Source organism: Harpia harpyja, chromosome 1 (genome assembly GCF_026419915.1).
Source record: "Harpia harpyja isolate bHarHar1 chromosome 1, bHarHar1 primary haplotype, whole genome shotgun sequence".
In the NCBI taxonomy this organism is placed as follows: Eukaryota; Metazoa; Chordata; class Aves; order Accipitriformes; family Accipitridae; genus Harpia; species Harpia harpyja.
In genome coordinates, this window is record NC_068940.1 from 91,928,118 (window position 1) to 91,949,848 (window position 21,731).

A 21,731-nucleotide genomic window follows, 5' to 3' on the forward strand; every position below is an offset into this window, starting at 1 on the left:
TGGGTTATTCCCAGCAGGATTTTTTGCAGCAATTAACATCAGGACTGAAGCGCTGCATGTTGTATACAACCACTGGGCAACATCCAGGCAGTCCAGAAGAAGTGTTGGGGTTTGAGAATAAGATTTTGTCAGAAACACTCATTGTCTGTTACCAGAGTCCAAAATCCATCAACAAGGACCTTCACGCAACTCCCCAATAAGTGGAACAATGCAGCATGTGGTGTACCTGGGCCATGGTAGGGGAGGTTGGCCCAAATACAGTCACAGCCCCATGCCATTTGCAAAGATGAAATAACAAAGTGACCACATCTCAAGGCACTGAGCTGGATTTATTCATTTGACCATATCAGTATCAAACTAGAAATCATCTGTTTAAGGTCATGTGTTAGACAGGAGCAGCATTAAATAACAGACATACGAAAAAGAGACTGTGCTTCAGAAAAGATTCAGTATACAACATACATAGTATGCCATTTTAACACAAATGCTTATAAAGAGTCATCCTAAGCATCAAAGAGAGTTTTATAAAAGTTTACATTCTCATCCCATGGGATGTACAGAACTATGCAGTTTACATAGTTTTACTATCATCCAAAACATCATGTTTCAAATGTATGAGGCACAGCAAGAACAATATAATTCCATTTCCATAGGAACATAAACACAGCTTGTCACTAATGACATGCTTTCCAAACCATAGCACTCACGGCAATTATACACATGTACAATTTTAAAGTATTAAAAAGCAAGAGTCTGGAGCCTGCCCACTGTTACCAATAGGGAATAACATTTGATCTACCCTTGAAAACTACCCAATATATCCTTGCAGTAGCTGTAACATAGGAAGCAGGCGGAATCACTGTCGTGCTTTGTCAGGGCCAGCTTGCTGCGCTATTCCCAAAGCTAACCGATATAGCCAGTGAAGGATTCCCTCCACCCACAGAGAAGGGGGACAGCGCCCTGCTTAGCTCTGACAGCCCAGGGAAGATGCAGAGTTAAAACACATCTGTAACCAAGTGATGCTTTGGCTACAGAGATAACTGATAGAAATTAGCTCAGCTTAAGGGAGGCCCTGATTTCCATTAAGAATGACCAGACTGGCCAAGTCTCAAAGACAGAGCAAGACTGAACCATTCTTTGATGAGTTAAATCAAGAACTTTTTTTTTTGGAAGGTTTTCTCTAAGGATAACTCAGAGAGACTGAATCTTACAGCCCACATGCTCAATTTTTTTTTTTTTTCATGGCAGTATTTTCAAGCATATATTACAAGTTTTATAAAAGTGCAAGGCCCAGCACAGGAAGATATCCCGGATTAAGACATTCCCAGCAGTGTTCTTTTTGCCATCTTCTTGTTGGTCAACCAGCAGACGCACAAATATCGTTGCTTGGGATCAGCTTATCAGAGCCCCTAAGGGTTTAGCTTAATCATCTGTGCAATTAAACACTATTCACATTTGACAGCCTACAATGGCAATATTTTTATGTACAAATTTGAAAATCAAGTCTTAAAATCAAGTTTTAAGAGGTAGAGGTCCACTTCTGACCTGCCAACATAAAATGTTACTGAGTCAGTCATATTCTAAGGCTGGTGGTCCCCTAACAATATTGAAGTAACCAGCTAGAGCTCCGAGATCTATATAGAGTGATCTTTGCCTCTTTAGCAGGTCCGACTCGTCCATGCTCCCGGTACACAATGAGGAATCTAAAAAGGAAAGAGACAAAGCATGTCATTATTGCACAAATAGCTACACTAGTTCAGTTTCATGGTTGTAGACGTTACTGGAATAATTGGCCTAATATTTGCTTTTATTTATCTGTGGTTTAGAAAGCTTCATTTTTAAGGACAATATAACATAAACCTCATATAAAATAAAATAAAAGGTAACAAATCAACCCACAACTCTAGGGAAAAGAAAGGTAAGCAGTTTGCTACTGAAAACAGCAAGTGTGTTCAACTGTTTCAAAAAAGACCTCCATCAGCTGGGACAGCTAGGCAGAGCTTCCTCATCCTCTGAGCCATAATGCTAAAGGAGAGTTTGGTGCAAGAAAAATCCTGCTAACTTTGTGACAGCTGAGAATTCCCCTTCATTACAGGGGAATTTTCATCTAAACAGATGACATCCTCTTTGTGTCGCTGGGTGTGACAATGCAGAACAAATATGGGACCATCAGTCTCAGATTTTTTTTTCCTTTAAATCAAGGTCTGAAGAAACCAGACCTGGTTTGCAATGGCAGAACTTCCCTGAATACTTGTATAATGAGTGTCATGGAACCTCATGCTCCTAAACTAAAGTTCCAGTTTAATGGTCAAATATTTTTTCATCTTCAAAAGAATTAATTCAGATGTCCTGAGCCAGTTAAAGGATTATGCACCCACAAGGCAAACCCCGAAGGATCAATAGATGCAAAGGCTGTGATTGATTTAAATGTTAAGTGGATTTGTTGCAACAATTACAGCACCCAAAACTTTGCATAGATATCTTTTCAAATACTTATCACAATCAAATAAACCACTTGTCTGGGGTCAGTTCTTAAATGCCTTTTGTCAGGACCCTCCTAACATATTTTAGAAGAAAAGCATTTTGAAGCCTGTTAGCAAGTTGCTGGCACTAAATCTCTCTTGGGCTTGATATTATCTGAGGACCCACTGAGCTTCCTAACTGGTTCATGTGTTATCCTTCATAAAGCACTTACTAATGCACAAGAGAAACTGTGTTCTATCCTACAGTCTTTTTTGTTTTTAAAATAAAGGGCTTGTACTGCTGACACTCAGCGACATTACAGTCATGGTTTTGTATCTGTCTTTTCCTTTAAGGAAGCAAAAAGTGTTGGATTTGGTGATGGTGGTAGTTGTTGGACCCTTTTTGTTGTTGTTGTTAACAAATTGCTAGTATCAATAAAACATCTGTAGCACTGTGGCAAATTAAGGCAATTTGGGACAGCAACCTATACTTCATGAAGTGCCATGACTGACTACCAGGGATTTTTCATGAGCCAGCCCTTCCGGAGCTGCAGAATTCAGGCTAAGTTCTTCCCCTGTTGAAGTCAATGGGCGTTTTACATAACACTTAATGAGCTCTGGGTGTGATCTCATCTGATTGGGAGTTTTACTGGTGTCTTTCCAGAAGCTTTTTGAGTTTTGTTTGTTTCTAAACACTCACTCAAATCAAGTTTTGACACAAAGTAAAATCTACAGAGTGCAAGATAAGTAAGCCTGATGTCATTACCTGTAATGTTTTCTGGCAACTGCAGCTCCTTCCTTGCAAGCAGTCTTTTCCTTTCAAACAATGCCGAATCCAGACTCTGGCACCGTGGCTGCTCTTCTGGGGGCGGGTGTAAGGCTTCATGCTTCAGTAAGTCTGCTGCAGACAGCCTATGATTAGGATTCCTTTCTAGAGCTGCTTCTAGCAACTCTCTCATGGAAGTGCTGCAGTCTTCCGCAATGTCTTCTAAGGGGGGAGCTTGCTTGTGTATCTGTTGGAATAAAAAAAGACCATTGAAACAGTTATTCCAAAAACAATGGAAGAGGAAGTCACAGATAACCACGAGTGGTCTGGGAATTCCCCACTTAAAACTCATCACCTCCTTAAGCTGGGCTGATCAATGAGAAAAGAACATGTAACAAAATCCACCTTTTTAAAATCAGATTTTATCATAAATTTAAAAACTCAAAGCAAGTCCAAGCAAGCCTAAAGTCTGGTGCAATGCAAATTCACCAGATTTCTGTACCACACTGGAAGAACCAGGGAATCATATTTGCCAGGCTCCAGTTTTTATCTGCAACTTTGAAGCAAAACAGACAAGTAGAACACAGATGGGCTTGTTTCAATCAAGTTTCACGCTGTTCTAACCCTGCCCTTGCAGTAAACTCAAGGCCTATAAATTGTAACACAAACCACAGAGATGACACCACCTCAGTCTCTGTCTTCCCCTAAATGATCAAAACCCACTTCTTCCCTCCCTCCCCCGAAGCAAAAAGGGTGATATCATCTCTCTGACAAATATTTTGATAGTTTTTATATGACTGGATCTTTCCCAACAAAAGTACAGGAAAGCCTTCAACTGAAATTCAGCTATAGCTTTGCTAAGGACACTTACAATATAGAGGTAGGATGGATATGCAGAACGTGGATATCTGTTCACCCAGGGTGGGATGCCAGTTTGCATATGAATAATAGTAGCTCCCATGCTGTAGATATCCGCTTTTGTTGTGTGGCCTCTGCAGAGGATAACTTCAGGGCTCATGTAAATCTGTGAAGAATAGTCAAAAAAAGATTACTCAATAGGCGAAAACAAGAAGCAAAGATGAATCATTACATTTTGTGATCTGGAAAACTCCCCTCTGAAGGGATGCACCCCACTAATACCTGCAGCCTAAAGACCAAGCACCGTCTGGGGAATAAGATTTTTCTGCTCTGTACATTACCACAATCACAGGGATTTTCTGGTCTGGCACCTGGACAAAGTCATATTCCAGGTTTGCCCTCCCCAAACAGGCCACAGCTCAGTGGCTATGGGACTTAGCTGAGCTGCGAGAGGCTGAGGTTCAAGCCATGGCTCTACTTCGTTCAGCTGGGTAGCAGGAACCTCATCCCTTCATAGCAAAAGGAGGTGCCTGAATTGCCAGTTTGTATTGCCAGGACTGCTCCATTCTGCTTGAACAACATGGGCATGCACTAGGCTAAAGAGAGAGGGTGACCCTCACTGCTAGCCAGCCAGCTGGGCGTAGGAGTCCACTCTTCAAATCCCTGTTACATTGGATACTATACAACTCTTCTGGGCAGAACTGACAGATATACACCTTCCTGTCTTCCTTACTCTTTTCCTCTCCACCCCTTATCCAATAACCTGCATGTTGGGGTATTATCCTAAGAAATGGGATGGTGAGGAACAAACCAAGTCTAAGGCATAAATTAAAAGCCAGGTCTCTTAAGTCCTGCTGCATGCCCTTTCCACCAGGTTATCCCCAGGGCAGCTATTAAGGCAAGCATCCCTCTTCCATCCTTTTTTTAAACCAAAAATTCTAATCTTGTCTAAACCAAAATAGTTTCCATCCAAACATTTCACTGAAAAGTTTGGATTTGTCAAGACCCTGAAGAAGGATCTAGTGGGAAGCTCCTGCCAGCTCCAGGCAGCTGGGAGCACAGCTGGAGGAGAACGAGATGGGCAGGATGCAGGAGGCACACCCCGCAGCTGGCAGGAGCTGCCTGCACAGCTCTGCCACTGCCACCGGCCGAGGGAGTACGTTTCAACACACTGTGGGCACAGCCCACAACACACTAGGTTAGCAAGCCGCCCTATTTGCTTCTGGTTTCTACTTTTCCCTCACTCAATTTCCCTCAAAAGGAACCAAACAGAACTTTAATTAGTTCAAGTCATCCTGCCACAAAGAATCACATTAAAAGCCATTAACTGACACAAGAGCAGGAAGTTAAGTCATCACCACATGGTTTGACTACTTACTACCACAGATTGAGAAAGGCTGCAGGGATCACGCAAATTCCGAGGAATATTTCCCAGTAAATCACATACCACATCTGCAAACAGAGCTTCAGATCGGAAGCATGTGCAAAGGTTCAGCAGGCATCTACAGTTGCTACTTACTCCTATCCATTGCTTTCCTCTGGGCTACGATAGAGTAAGTGCATCCGCACCTGCTGCCTTTAAGTCTCATAAGGACCAAAGAACGGAATTTCTACTTTTGTAAAAAAAAAAGTGATTAGCAAATACAGTGTGACTTGTGTGAAATCTATATAAACAAAAAGCAGCTGCCTTCCTGAGGAAAAAAGATGCTGGAACAAGAACCTGTCTGCAGTTATAGTCCAAGTGTGAAAATGGTCAAGAGGCACCTTGATTGCACAGGGACAAAAAGCAAAAATGAGATGTGCACCAAAGCTATGATTTCAGACTGATTTAGACTGGCCTAAGACTCTTGTCACCAAAGTAGGCAGCCCAAGCCCCGGATACCTTCCCATTCTCACTCCTTCCTACTGCTGGGCTGGCACGGGTCTACCAGTCAGACCAGAGACACAACCTAACTAAAAACCAGTCCTTTTCTTCATGCTGTGCTAGTTATACTTTAGCATTCGTGCAAATGAATCACACCTTCCACATTCAATAAACCTCAGCAGACGAATTTTTCTTCCCCTCAAATGGTTGTAACTGAAGCTTACATATTTTAACAAAGTGACAGAAGCGTAAGAGAAAGTGTAGCAAATGCCTAGAAAAAGTATTTCCTGCAGAGCAGTTTCATCACAACCAGGGTATATTGTGCTGCATGCCTTGTACACACTATTCAGAAACACAGGTTTTTTATGCTACACCAACTAAACAAAATTTAACTATCTTTCAATCATTCTGCCCAGAATTGCAACTATTCATTTTCATAACCACAAAGCAGATTCACTACATTCAGACTTTCTGTGCTATAGAAGCAAATAAAAAACCTAATAAAACCTAATAAAAACCCCCAGAGGAGAACATGCACAGGAGAAAGATAACTCCAACTGCCACTACCTTTGTGGACACGAGTCCCTACCAATACCAGACATAAGAAACCATCCAGTTCACAGGCACAATGCTGCATGGCAGTGATAGAGCCCAAACAAGGGGTTGCACAACCATGTGAAGACACAGCACTCCTGGACAACTGCACCACTTCTTAAGGCTGCATAATAGAGGGTGCAAAACTTAGGAGGACTTTGGAGTCCAGATCTTACTTTGAAAAAAATCAAGAAAGCCAGCACTATCAAAGACTACAGAGGGCATTTGTGGGTGACTGGATTAGGCAACCCACAAGGCTGAACACAGGCACTGTGGAGAGGAAGATGCCTAGGAGGAAGACTGTGAGCAGAAAAACCTATAGACTAGCATTCATGATGTTCCTTTAAGTCTTTGACTGGTATTTGAATATCTCCTTTCCCAGCGCTCTCTCTGTGACTTTACTTCTGGCCTGCAATGCTGTGGCGGAACGGCAGGATTGCTGGTTCCGAGGACTGCCTACCTCTCCCCCAAGACAGTCAACACCAAGCACCACCATGTTTCAGGGTTGTGGGGACTATCCGCTTTCTGAGGACGTGACTGCAGGTGCTCAACAGTGTGGAATAATTTTCTTCCTACTAAATGAAGAATTAAGTGTTTTTCACAGTTGTTCTTACCAACACGAACTTGGCCTGTTCTCCAACAGCCAGGAGCGGATCATCACCAGTCCGCTCCACAAACTTGGAAATTTCCTTTTTACACACACCTCCATCCTTGGGAAATACCCTATCAGGGCTTCCAACTCATTCCCACCATTTTTCTTATTCTCATTAACAGCACACAAAACCCCCTTAAACAAACAAATAAAAAAACCCAAACCAAACCAAAATAAAAAACCCCACAAAGCACGTACATCAAATGCCAGAAAGCATGTTGCTTCCAGTATAGTAAGCATTGTAAGCTCTTTACTCCCCTGACTAGAAAGACAGTGAAACCCAGAGGTCTAATTTCTGCAGTTTCAAAGGAGGAGTCAAACTACTCTGTTGAGCGGGTCACCCCAGTCCATAGCTGGTATCTCAGAATAAATCTTTGCTAGAGCAAAGAACAAATTCCTGTCTAAAGTGTCTCTGACCAGCAGCTGATCCACTGCAAACAACCCTCCTCAGAGTACTGTTCCTTTGTTTGACTTCAGTGAACCCTGATTTCTCTTTGACTTCAGATTTAGAAATTGCTAAGAAATGGGACTACAGAGAAGGTGACATGGCTTTCAAAGTCTAAAACCTGATTCTTTGTTCAGCAAGTTGAAAATAAAAATATAATTGAGATTACATTAATGTTTGTTTGTAACTTTTTGATGTTATTATAAAAATCTTTTGCCCAAGCTTCTACACTCAAGCTCCAAATTTGAGCCTAAGCATCACAACCATGGGAGTAATATAAGAACTTTTGTCCCTCCAGCTTCTTACCTCTGTTCCTCTAAGGTCTTTGGGATAGTAAATGTCTTCAGTCATTTGAACACTTAGGCCAAAATCCACCAAAACAGCCTTAGTTGACATAAAGACAATGTTGCTTGCTAAAAGAAAAATAAAAATGGCAACATTTAAGTTTCTAGCATGTTAGGCATTTATTTTACAACGTGCCAGTTTCATTTGGATGTAAGCCTGAAAAGGGAGATTAGCACAACCAGTTTCTATAGACAACACAGTACTTCTCCTAGCGAAAACGGATCTGTTAGCAACTGGGTCCAATTTTAAATCATATCTTAAAAATCAACCTAGACTGGTTTACGTAAAAGAAGAATCAACATTTGGAGAATTTCCTAGCTTAAAAAAAAAGAGAGAGAGAAAAAATGGCTGAGGGTAAGGGAGGAAGGTGGAAGATTGGTAGGCACCTCAGTGCAGTGAGGCTTGCTCTGAAGACGTTTAATGGTCTCCAAGGTGGAGAGCATGCTGTGCGGGTCTGGCTATAAACAACATAACTGTTGGTCACCAAGCGGTTTCTCTACACTAACAATTTAAATGAAGACAGAAGTAGAGAGGAACCGAGGCCCCTCCACAGCAGCCACACCAGTTTCCTGCAGCAGTCAGCAACAGCAGCTCAGCATGATGACAGAGGACAAGACTATGGCTACAAAAGTAATACAAGACAGGGATTTCCAAACTCCCACCAAATTGCTGCAATATCTAGGAGCTTAATTCACTTTCCTTCATAAAACTCTGCCTAAGGCACAACTTTGTGCTCAGAGGGCTTTCTTTGCAGTTGTATTTCTGATCAAATATTTATGAAGGTAGTACTGCATGTAAACCTTGAGAAATTCTTGTTTGCCATTTCAGAAGACAAGAACAAATGAAGTCTCCAAGTTACACAACAGAAACACATCTTCTCCCAGAGGAAACTGTGGGTCATTCTCCATCTTGACAGTGCCCACCATGCCCACCCAGTGAGAAGACACAGACTTGATTTCAGCAGTACTGGTTCCTGAAGCAATCCTTCACATACCTGCCTCCTAACCAGTGCTACAAAACTACAGAAATAAAGGTGTAATTTTAGGGATACCTTTGAAGATACGGATTTTAAACACCACATAAAGGACAGTGCAGAGGGCCACACTGCGACAGTGCAGCAAGCTCTGCTGCCTGTTTGGGACTGCACCCAGCCCCAGCTTTAGCTGGTTTTGGGCTAAAGTTTCCCCCACCAAATAACCTTCAATTTAACTGCTTTCCAACCAAGGGTTAAAGTGAGTGGCAGCACTGAGCTGCTCCTAAGAACCAACAGAAAGTCCTCCTCCCCTTCCTGGCTCAGGGCAGTCTTCTTCCCAGTAAAATCCCCATTGCCTCCTGCGTCAGCAGGACAGACTCAAAATGCAGTAAGGATGAAATCAGAGATGTTTGGGAAACAGCCTCTTCTATCGATTCCACCTGATGGGCGAAAGCACACACCTCATCTCCCTCAAGCAGAGGCCACCTCGCCAGGTGGTGGGTACGACTGCCATTAAGGGCCAGGGTTACCCAGCTCACCCCCTCGAACAAAACAGCTCCCTGCAGGCAGGAGCGTGGCCGGGGTTTGCACCCAAGCACCTCTGCCTCAGCTGCTGCCCTGCATCCAGTAACGCAGAAAAAGGCTGGAAAAAGCAAAATGCGCTCACATCCACCACATTCACAATGGGATGGTTCTCCTATCCACTATGTAGATGTTGTAGGTTGGGTTTTGGCTGATTTGGTTTTTAAACCTTTTAATAATGTTATTGTTACTGTCAATTACAGTAAACCCATAGGAAACACTCTTACTACAAGTGAGAAAGCACAACTAAGGGAAAAATTAAGCAGTTTTATAGTTGTCAGAATCTCAAAGGCTTACATCTAAAGTACTGACCCACATTAACTAAAAGTAATGCAAAACTGAGATAAAAATTTAGCAATTCTTGATAACTGTCTTCTGTCAACTATTTATTGTAACACTTCAGTTTGAATATTTCTGTTTTAAGCCCTCAAGTTCAGCAAAAAATTAACTCAGAGAAGAGGCAAGTCTTCATTAGAAGCACTGTTACCAGAAAGGCAGAATTTACCTGTCTGTGGGGGTAGGTGGTGCTGGGAGAAACAGTATTTGATATTAAATTAAATGTAATGCATTAAAATTAAATTTTAAAACAATTTAATACTAATGTATTTAATTTAGGTTTAGTATCAATATGTTTCAATTATTTATACCTGTTAATACTCAGAGCTTTTTAAAAGCGAATATATAGTAAAATTTGCAGTAATTGTTGAAAGAAAAAAACAGTACAAATTAGGTATTTAGTTCCAAAGTGTCTCAAACTGAGAAACAGCCACGCAGAAACATAAAACCTAAAAGAAGGTGCAAGCGGAAGGTGGGCACAGAAGCACTCAGGATGAATTTACATGGAAAGAGGGAAACTTCTGGTTTAACACAGACTGATAATTTCGCTCATTTTCTTTAGGTTTTTATTTCAAATTGAATTGCTCAAGAAAGGCAAAGGAACTATGACTTTCGAATCATCCTCTCCACTGCAGTGAATTAATAAATAGTGTAAATAACGATTATCTCCAGAACCCGACCTTGTCATTTGTTAAGCATTATCCATCCTCCCAGAGATGCGAAGCTATGCACCCCAGTTCAGTCCCAGGCTCTCCACCAGAGTCCCAGCCCAGCTTGGACCAGAAAGCACCCCAAAGAATCCCACACACATACGTTTGATATCGTGGTGGATAATCCTCTTGGAGTGGAGAAAGTCAAGTCCTTTCAGAATATGCTTTGTCACCCAAATGATTTCAAATTCTCTCATAGGACCACAACTCTCCAGCTTTTCCATGACAGATCCTCCCTCTCCGGCTTCCATAAAGAGATGGATTGTCTCATCCCACAAAATAGCACCGTATAATTCAGCAATGTTTTCGTGACGGAAACATGCCTGTATTTCAACATCTGATGGTTTGAACTGTTCCACTGGGACCTAGGATATTGAAACAAAACCACAGAAAAACAGCTCAAAAAACAAGTTATCTGCACTAACACTAGTTATCCTGTAGATTAAAATGTAAGAAGGAAGCAAAGCATTCCTATGCACTTGTTAAAATACGGAGCTTTATTTTGATCCTGTGACTTGTTCTTCCTTTCCAGTTTAAAGTTGAGAGAGTTTTTGGAATCATGCCCAAATAAAAAGTGCAATCTTCCAGAAAAAGCGATGTAGCAAGAGTTATTCCTGTCAAAATCCAGTGGTTACGTAAAAGCTCTGTGCAAACTTCCTGGTGAAGGAGATAAAAATCCCGCTGCTTTTTCCATTAGCTTTGTGCAGTCTCATCTGCTCTACCAGAACTATACACCCGTCTGACACGTGGATCAGTGCTTGCAGTGCTCAGCAAAGTCTACAGACTAATCATGGTCAGGACCATTACTGACCTCAATTCAATCCTTATTAGCACTGTTTTATGGCTTACAAGAAATGAAACCTGCTTTAAAGTGAGCAACTGGCAGCACTGTATTTCTTTAAAAAGTCCTGATAGCAGATTGCTAAGACAATAAAAAGCAGTGTTTGCTTAGACATGGAAAGGCTACTACCACTCTTTTTATTCTCCTTCCCTCAGATTTGTGGCTGTGAACCAAATAAGAGACTAACATTTTTACTGCAATGAGAAATACTTTTTGTATCTTCAGAAACATTAGGAAGCTTTAATTCTGCAATGAGTTATGCAGGAGTGGCAAACTAAATCTGTCCCCATGTGGATACACCGGCTGCAATAGGACATACAACAGCCTTCCCAACTCTTTCCCATACAGAAGTAATGCACGTGCTTTACTCATGAGCGGGGGCATATAGAGCAGTGTCCCAGCTGAGCTTTTACTGGCCCTAACTATTTACTGTTCAGTTCAGAATAGTATGTTGAAAGGTAAAGTTGAAAGAAAATGTTGGTATGTATAAAAATAGGGAAGTGCTCAGCAGTTTTCTTGAAATGTCTCACAACCTTATGCTCAGTCAGTGCCCAAAACACAATAAGAGTTGCACTTAAGCTGAGCTCTCAGGGACATTAATGGCACTGGAGTAAAGAAAACTTATGTCTGAAGACCCCAGTGAAAGCACAAGATCCTAAAACCATCTGCAGCAACAGGGTTTTGCTATCACCTTCAGCAGGGACGTGACCTCATGCTGATATTTTACTGCCGTGAGTACAGCAGGACAAGTAGAAATACTTCTACCCCCACAGCACAGCAGGCCTGCCCACATGGCAGTTACACATACTTCCAGATACTCTCAAAATGCTGAAACTTTTGCAGTCTCAGAGACAAAAAATTAAAACAAGTTAACAGTTAAATACATGGATTTTTCCTACCTTGTGTAGGCCAACAAAACCAAGATGATCACCAGCCTAACAGTGGAATTTGATGCAGACATATTTGAAAATATAGTGTATGTACTGTGTCGTACAATATTTGCTCAGAGATAAAACTACTGAACTAACATACCAGTTTGCATGCCATTCGTTTCTTGGTTTCTCTATCTTGGGCTAAGTACACCTTCCCAAAAGCTCCCCGAGGAATAAAATCAGAGCCAATGTTCCTGTAAGTCAGCTTCCATGGAAACAGGAGCACATCCGAGTCAATTTGATAGCGCCCATTCTTGGGTGTGATCTGTGGAGTTAAATAAAAATATAATAATAAAAAAAAAATCGCAATGAAGTTAAAACTACTTTAAGCCTGATTAATTTTATACATGTGGTGGGAAAAAAAAAAATCATTTGTATATGTGCATGATGCATGCGATCTGTTCAGCAGTCTTTATTTAGAAACGCCAAATGGGAACAGCATGTGAGGTGTGGCATTCATTCATAGCCCAGGCATCCACGTTTCTCTCCAGTGACTAATTTACAAAGTGTAAGTTGCAATTAATTGTCATGAAACAACAAAAACAGCAGCTGGATTAATGAAATTACCCACCTCTTGTTATTAGGTTTACCTGCACATGTTTGTCCTTCCTGTAATCTGCTAACTTGTTATGCCACATACCTGTTACTCACAGGCTATCTTATACAATGTGAGCAAGAGTTTCAGCATTTCCTAATATCACATGTACTGCTAGGGGAACACATTTTAATTTTCCATCCTGTATCAGAGTTTCTGCTGCTTAGTAAAAGGTTGAAGAAGTCTGCTGCAATTTTACCAGCCACCTTCTAGTTTTATACTGTAGTTCAAAAAAAAAAAAAAAAAAAAAGAGCACACCATCTGCTTTAGGTGGGTAATGTTGGGAGCTTTGGTTCTCTATACCGTCAACAAGGCGAAGAGGGTTGCTCCAGGAAGCGATTCAGAGCATCTAAGTCAGTATCTTGCTCTAAATCTTCCTCCGAAACAGCTCCCTCCCTCTGCACATGACAGAGAAAGACCAAACTCCTAAGTACAGCCATGTGAGTACTGCTTGAGGTTTGATGTCATTTCTTCAGTCTCTTAGTATTCTCTCAGCTAAAGAATTAGTAATATTTCCTAAGAATATGCTTCTAATTAATTCAGGGATATACAGTATTGTCCATATCTTGAATATCATTAACCTGTTCACTGCTCCTTTATCGAGATTCTTGAAGATATGTAAAGGCAGATCAAGGATATTATCACTTCATGTCTGTCACATGGCCTCACGTACTCAGCTCTTCAGCTACCCTTTTTAAGATAACAGCATATTAGGAAAATTATTTGGTTTAGATTTCTTTTTAAGAGGTAATGCACATAATCTTTCTGTGCTTTAACTACCTTCATGTTTTTTAATGAGAAAAGTATCTTCTTGACTGCTAAAACTGTAATTTGTGACTAGTATTTACATGAAATAAGTTAATTCTTTGAAGTTCTTAATTTTCAGGAGGATAAGTTCTGAACTGTTGGGGGGTGAGTGTCTTTTTATTAAAAGTATTTTGCTTAGGATATGCAGAATGACCCTCCCCTCTACTTATCGGAACCAAGGTAAAAACTCTAGCAATCTGTACATCTCGCCTGCTCACTTCTGCATTTCAAGGGGTTGAGACTAGATAATCCACATAGGTTACACTTATCCTGGAAAGTAACAGAGACCGAGTGGAGCGGATTTGCAGAGCAAGAGAGTAACAGCCACCACACTATTCACATTTTCAGGAGGCTTTCAGGACTAGTTCCTAGCCTGGTCCTATGCAGTGAATGCTCATCTGTGGCTGTAACACATCCTGCAGTTCAGTTTCAACTGAAAGAAGTCCAGCTTGTGCGCTCCAAGACCCTTCATGACGCGAGCCATGGTGCAGTCAGTGGGGGTAACCAGGCAATCAGAAACACTCCTGATCCTAACTAAAATGCTGTAGATATTTACAGTGTAGATGCACCCGCTGAAATGCATGTACAGGTAATGCCCTGCCTCCAATCCTCAGTTGCTTAATGGGATCACATGCACCTCATAGTACTTGGTTCATACCAATTGTATGCATCTGTAGAAACAATATGCAAGCAAAATAACCACGAGTATGTAGAACAGTGTCTGTCCTAAGTATAGGAAACATTTAATATTAGTAAGTGTCATTTCAGTGTTACAGAGTTGAAAAGTGACTGTTTTGCAATACTGCAATGTTCCCTCCAAATCAAAATAAAGCAATACCCTGTGCTATTTCACAACTCAGTAACCAGTAAGCCTCAAGCAACCAATGTTCACATATAAAATGTTACATGCAAGATATTTTAGATGATAGATGTAGAAAACATCTTAAGAAAATAAAGCAGCAGCACAAACATATATGAATAAACTTCCATTTCATAATTGATTTGTTTCCAGAGCAACTGATTTTAAACAGAAGTCCAATGACACTAACATCTACAGACGCTTGTAGAACACCAACCATTTTAGGGAAAAAATGAACATATCTCAAAGCAACACACCTATACTTGAGTTTAGCAGTGTGTGATATTACATAATACTGTTAATTCTGAAAGTCACAGTTGATACTATATGCTTTTTCTCCTTACATTACTACTTTTTACATTTTGTGCATAGAGAGTGAATTCAGTAAATATACCAAAACAGATGCTAGACTTTTATTGGGAGTTTTGCATAATGAACTCTTTTTACTGCATGAACGCAAGGCACTAGAAAACCCTTACCATTTCCCAAACCTGTAAGCCATCATAGTTGTGGCTTTTGCTTTTTTACTGCGCATCTCAAGTTTGTATTCAATGTTGGGAAATGTTTTCTAATCTCCAGGGATCCCAAGAGGCAACATAGAGTGGATCTTCCTGAACAACAGACCTTTCTCCATAGCTGCCTGAGACTGCAGGGCCTAGACTTGATGACCTCAGAGATCCCTCCAGTCCCAGATTTGCGCAGAGAACAACAGCCTGACTGTTACTCCTGGGACTGGGGGTGATCTTTGTTTAGATTCGCTAAAAACTTCTAACTCCTAAGGTCTACTAATTTTCAAGTAAAAAGAAGAGAGACATACCATATTCAAAAGGATTCCAGATTCTTGCTGTCTGCATCCTTTAAATTGTTTTGAAGTGTTAGACACCTGATTTGCAAAAGCAAGCAGGTCTTCCACAGTCCCATATTTGACAGAGGACATCAAAGAAACCTCCCTTTCACAAAACAGTAAAGATTCCGCACGTTCTTCATTTTGATTTGCCTCTTCACACATTGTAATCAAGCTGTCTTCATAGACTGCAAGGTCTCCACCTGGATAAAGGTTTTCCATGATGTCTATCACCTCAGACATATTTAAATTAGTTAGCAACAAGTCAATCTCCTCTTTGCTATCACTACCCGTGCTCATATACTCCATTACTGTCCACTTTGCAAAACCACTCCTGAAAAAAAAAAACAAACAAATCTGAAAACATTTTTCACCTAAATTTGTTTTAGCAAAGTAAGAATGAAAAGAAGTGATCAGGGTGATAGACAGCTCATCATTATACAGTTAGATTTAAAATTATTAATTTGTATTATGAAGAAAATCATAATTAGTAGACTGGGTGAAGAGGAAATGGAGGAAAACTCTCTGCTAGTGAAATTTTATTTAGAAGTTATTAGTGAACCTCCCCTGTCATTCATTCCTGGAATTTACTTTGATAAAGCTTTTCATTAGAGGAACTGGCACAGTAAGGAAGCACATACTAGTTCTACTTTGCTGGATATGCAAAAATGAAGGAGCACCCTCAATACAAATGAAGGAATTTATTATTTGGAAATTAATGACAAAGAGGGATATAAATGTACTCAATTAGCTTTTCCCCAAGTTTTTATGAGCAATTTATGTGATGTGTCCAGAAAGATGAGAAGGTCATGGAGCAAGATCATTTCACTAGCAATAAGCATCTGTTAGTATCATTGCATAAAGCACAAGTCACCACCTGATATACACGATCCATCTTTTTTGAAAATAACTGATCAGAACTAGACTTGAACTGAAATTTTCACCAGTTTCAGAAGAAAGTCAGAAATGGAGTTATCACAAAAGCAAAGACCTTTTGAAGCAGTTTCCAGCAGTTTGTTCTGCCCTCGCTAGTCCTAACAATAACTTTTTAAGGTAAATCTTGACCATTTTGCTGAAGCGGACTTTCACTACAAGAAACTTGGTTCAATATCCCAAGAAGTCCCTTCCCATCCCAGGTTCCTACATTAAGCCAGAGAGAGTTACTTTATTCAAGTTAAAAACATATGCATCGTCAGTCATTAAAATACTTATACAAATAGTTTTCAACATGTAAATGTCTACAGCACTTACCTTGTATTTATCCTGGTTACATCACACAAACCCATCAAAAACGTCTCAATATAATCCCTAAAGTCATCATGTTTCTTGAACCTGTATTTACCACCGATGATAATTTCACAGTGTTCTGTAGCAGTCTATTAAAAAAAGCAAAACAAAAAAAGCCATGGCATACCAGCTCAGGCAGAAAGACTGGTTTATACTCATATGATCATTTGCTTCACAGGCTTCACGGAAAGAAAAACTAGTAATCACAAGGCTGAGATAACAGGGGATTTTTCTGCAGAAAACGATGACAGCTCACAAAAGATTCAAGCTACTGTATATCATCCAGATTTCCAAGTAGTAGTGAAAAATAGTTTTTTCCATGATTAGGTCCTCAGTTTTATTCTCCCTGCCTCATGCTTGCTAGTAGCAAAGAAGAAAAGGATCTCCTTTTCCTCTAGCAGAACTGAGTAGACCATGCCCTATTTAGAGAGGTCTCACTTCCTTTTCTCATAATCCACTGCAACCATCTATTCTGGGCAAAAGATAACAACCAGACAAAAAGATACTTAAAAAAAAGGAAAAAAGAAAAGCAGCAAGCACAACTTATTTATCTCAAGGACAAGCAGCAGACTCGGTCCCCTGAGGCCATGAAGCAATGCCATTTACCCAGGTACAGTTTCTGGTTATGATCATTATCTTTCTTACCCTCCCCGCAAGGACGTGGAAGCTCTGTGGCACATATTTCTCATGGGTTAGAGAATTTACGTCAGCTCTAACGTTGAAGAAAACGGAGTAAAATGACGCAGCTGATTTGGCAAAGAAACTGAGACCACGTGCTGCGAGTTCGAAAGGCAGGACAGGACAGCTCAGCAGATGCAACATAGGAAAAGGCAAGGGGAGTGCCTGCAGTGCAACGCGCTCCTTTTCAAACCTTTGGGGTGACGGTGGCAGAGCAGGACCCTGCCCCCCTGTCCCCCCAAGACGGACAGAGTGACTTTCACCAGCACTCTACACAGTTCACCCAGCCTCAAGTCAACCTGACAGCACCTCTAGCATTAGGGCAGCCGGGTAGGAAACCTTGCGGTCGCTAGCACTACTCAAGCGGGGAGCAGCCAGGCTTTGTATCTGGGGTGCTGACAGAGGTCAGTTTTTTCCAACCTACACAAGAAATAAAAGATGCCAGGAGTGTTTTCTAACCCCTAGCATCCCATCTTCCTGCTCTATGCCCAAGCTAAAGGCCGTTAACAAAGCCTGAAAGTGTTTACTCTTTATTATAAAGGAGATTTCTATTTTTCCCCACAGCAGGACTTTTACTCATTGCGCTTTTTTTTTTTTTGGTGCTGAATTAGTGGGGGTGGAGAGAAAAGAAACAGTCCAGTCATAAAAGGAACTGAGAGACTGCATGTGTAGTCAGGTAAAGTTAGAAACTAGTCCTGAGGGACTTTCTGAAGAAAAACATGAGCCTCTAGATGCTCTAGTCTTTTGTGGATAAAGACAAGTACGTACCATGATTTAACTAATTCACTCTCTGATAACATTTTCATGTGTAAGGCATCTGTACAGTTTAGAGCAAATGCAGCTTTCCAAAAGTGCCAGCTCTGTTCCGTTCCTCAAAATGTTCCCAAACTACAGCACAATACTAATAATATTCTTGACAGTTTCACTACTACCCAAAAAGCTCTGAATAACAAGAAAAAGTGACTATAACCTGTGTGTTCTTGGTTCTGTGCTTTTAGTGCTTGTGAAAAGCTGCATTTTCCCTCTATCTAGCAAATTCTAAACACTAAGTGTTTACATAAGGAGAGCAGTGTCCAGACTACGTAAAGCTGATTTTTTTAAATTATGCAGCAATTTATGTTATTACATTGTATTTCCACCACTAAAAAGGTGTCCATTTGCCAACAGGGAATTCATTCTTCCTTTTTATCCCTAAAATCCTACCCTAGTATGTGTGGTGGGCAGCCAATTAATGTTCTAAATCATTCTGCACAATGCAGGTACATGAAGAAATTACATCACTAAGTATGCTTTACTTAGGTTCTCAGTTAAAAAACTGTTTTTGCCTACAGTAGGAAAATAAAACTAAACGTAAGCACTTAAGTCAGTTGCTAAAGCACAAGACTCTTTCTCCAGTTCTGCCATTATTTCAACATCATCACATGAGTAATCTGCAAGCCAAGAGTTTACTTCTCTATTTATCACGAGTAGCTTTTCCTTAAACCCCTTTTTCTGAGACGTATGCTGCTTGAGAGCATCCTTATATCCACCATATTAAAATACAAGCAACTGGATACCAGACTTCTGAGCTCCTGGGGGACTTTTCTGTGTCAAGGATCAACAAAACAAAAAACCAAACAAAACCTACAATAAAAATAAATAATAATAATAATAATAATAATAAAAAACCCTAACCAAAAACCGCACAGACTGGCTTAACACAATCACACACCCATAATAAAGATTTCTTGTGCTGCTTTTAGGGAATAATTTTTTGGTCTAAGCGGCAAGTAATTGTCCACCAGTGATGAAAAAAAGTCCTTATTTGCTTTTAAGAAAGGTTATCGACAGACCTTGAAAAACGCAATCCCTTAGAAATACAGTTCTGCTGTTAAGGGACAAGAAATATCGACAATTTCAACTTCTATGTCATTTCGGATTTTTACTTGGGAAAAATTAAAAAAACCACCAGCAACAAAAACCACGAAAAAGCCAAACCCCCTATCGCTGACAGTGGCAGAAAGTTCACCTCCAGCAGGGAGGTGTTGCAGTGCCCCCCTGCCCGCCCTGCAGCCCCCCTCGGCGGACAGCACAGGTGCTGGAGATCAAACGGGGGCTGTCGAGAAGGCTGAGGGCAGCCAGGAACCTGCCCAGCTATAACCCCCTGCATCCCCATGCCCATCCCCTGCTGCCAGCCGGCCGGGCTGGAGGGCGAGCGGCGAGGCAGCCCCGTCCCGTCCCGTCCCGTCCCGTCTCTCCCAGCGCCTCTCCCCAGCGCAGCCCCCAGTCCGGCTCCCCCCGGCCCCACTTACCCGAGGGGCGCCGGGAGAGGCCGCGCCGCCCGCCCGCAGCCAGCGCCGGGGCCGCTCGGCCGGGTCCCGCGGGAAACTCCCGGGGGCGGGGAAGGGCGCAGGTAGCGCCGCCCGCTCCTGGCCGGGGGCGGGCAACCGGGGCGGCTCCGGCCGGGGTTTCTATTTCGGTTTCCTGGAAGGCGGGAGCGAGCGCCGCCCGGCCCCGGGCGCAGAGCGGGGCGGGCGGCCGGCGGGGGGGAAGCGCGGCCCCGGCTCTGCCCTGATGCCGGCGAGCGCTCTCGTCGTGCCCCGGCACGTCCCCGGCGGTCACTGCGTGTCACTGGCTGGCGGCATCGGCGAACCCCTTTCCCACAGCCCCTCGTGTTCCCAGGCGCATCTAGGGGGGCTGCCGGCAGCTTCCGACACACGCTTAGTTTAAGCGTTGTCTGAAAAAAAAAACTTAAGCTGAAACTCCGGTGGAATTTAGGGCAACAACGTGAAGGATTTGTTAGTGGCAGTAGGACTAAAGTACTCCAGGAGACAGTAGCGCGAGTTTGGCGATTGCTAAAATTGGGCAGGACTATGTTTTATTTCTCACCCAAAAGGCAGGAACTCTTGCGGGACCGTGCTGCCCAATAGCTCCTCTTCAGTGAATGAGTTTTTAAGGAGAGAAGCGGCACCTCTTGATCACCAAAACCAGTTGCCGCAGCACTAGGAGCTGATGAGTTGAACCTGTCTCAAGGTCTCACGAGACACGAGCTGTATTTTCTGTTTATTATCTGCACTATAATGACTATTTGCTTACTGAAGTCAATGGCACAACTTTCACTATAAAGTTTCAGGACAAACACCCACCTTAGGCCTCAGTGTTTGTTATCAGTACATACAACTCCTTTTCTGTTTATATTATCCAGACATACTGACTCCCTTGTTTAAAGGTTATATGTCTGCTACCTCTACCATGTTGTTCAAAATTGTCCAAAGCATGGCACAAACAACGTTCTGAAATGTGCGGGGACTCAGACAGACTCACTACCTGATTTTTGTTTTCCTTAGCATCGTAACTTAGTATGTGGAACACTGCTAGCAGGATTAACCTGTTTGCACATTGTTTCTTCTCCAAAATATACAGATGATAAATACATTGCCAAACCTCCATAAAGAAGTAAGTGTCTTCTTTTTTGAGTCTGACCTTGTTCAATTGCACTACTACAACTGCACTAGCATTTGCTAAGAAACATCTGTGAAAAAATGCAAGAAAGTTGAAGATGATTAAAGGAAGAAAAAACAGAGGAAGGAAATGAAGGAGATTGAGGAAGAAGGTAGGCCACAGGACAGGTAGGTAAAAAGGAGAGAGGCCGGGGCTAGGAGAGGGTGGAATTGGCAACACCTTGAAAGTGGGAGGTTAAGGCTGAGTAACAACACATCCTTAACATGTAGCAGCTCTCACACTAGGATACCTTAGGCATCCTCTTTCAGGAACTTGCTTGGGTTATTAGTTTTCCTAAACCCACAATTAATTTTAATGAAACCATTTTCCTCTTTTAGAGCAGCTTCAAAGGGGAAAAGAGGAGGAGTTTCTCTCTATCCACATCAATGAATACAGGAAGGACAAGTCATAGGATTCCAGCAGAAAGTCGCCATGGAGAGATGGAGGAAACACGAGTTTCTGCTCCATGGCATACGTACGTAGGATATAGACTGAAATGCAGTATTTTAAAAGCAATCTACTCTCTGTCTTTAGGATCATCCTGGGATACAAACCCAAGATAATCAGGTCACAGCAACTACTTACAGACCCTGACTTACTAGGCTACCAAGAATATAGCTCTGTAGTGAAGACCTGCTAACGCACAAAGTAGCCACATGGCCCCTAACACACGCTACAGATGCGCCCACAAGTTTTACACAAATGACTTGGTTTTAAATACTAAAGAAAAAGACGTCTTCTTCAGTCCATACCTGGGGAACCGTGCTGTAGGCCAACGACTACTTCCCGGGCACCCTGCAGCTCTGTGCCCCAACCGCTGC

At 41.9% G+C, this 21,731-nt stretch overlaps 1 protein-coding gene across 1 annotated transcript; it reads right to left on the reverse strand.

Annotated features, from left to right (window-relative positions):
- Window positions 1–310: 310 nt before the first annotated feature.
- MAP3K8 (mitogen-activated protein kinase kinase kinase 8) lies at window positions 311–19,814 on the reverse strand. The gene is made up of 9 exons (XM_052805187.1): window positions 19,722–19,814; window positions 16,717–16,841; window positions 15,439–15,799; window positions 12,461–12,625; window positions 10,691–10,952; window positions 7,948–8,054; window positions 4,100–4,252; window positions 3,229–3,475; window positions 311–1,703 (listed from the first exon to the last, which is right to left on the reverse strand). Exons 2-9 carry the CDS (start codon window positions 16,749–16,751, stop codon window positions 1,570–1,572), a joined length of 1,464 nt encoding a protein of 487 aa, XP_052661147.1. The 5' UTR covers window positions 16,752–16,841; window positions 19,722–19,814; the 3' UTR covers window positions 311–1,569.
- Between the last annotated feature and the right edge of the window lie 1,917 nt (window positions 19,815–21,731).

What these genes read in the sequence shown, in the direction of transcription:
- MAP3K8 (XM_052805187.1), bottom strand. Translation starts at nt 16,751, where the DNA reads ATGGGTTTGTGTGATGTAACCAGGATAAATACAAG. An exon ending in CTGGAATCCTTTTGAATATG is followed by an intron (nt 12,626 to 15,438) that starts GTATGTCTCTCT and finishes TTAACTCCACAG; the next exon opens with ATCACACCCAAGAATGGGCG. An exon ending in AACGAATGGCATGCAAACTG is followed by an intron (nt 10,953 to 12,460) that starts GTATGTTAGTTC and finishes TCAATATCCTAG; the next exon opens with GTCCCAGTGGAACAGTTCAA.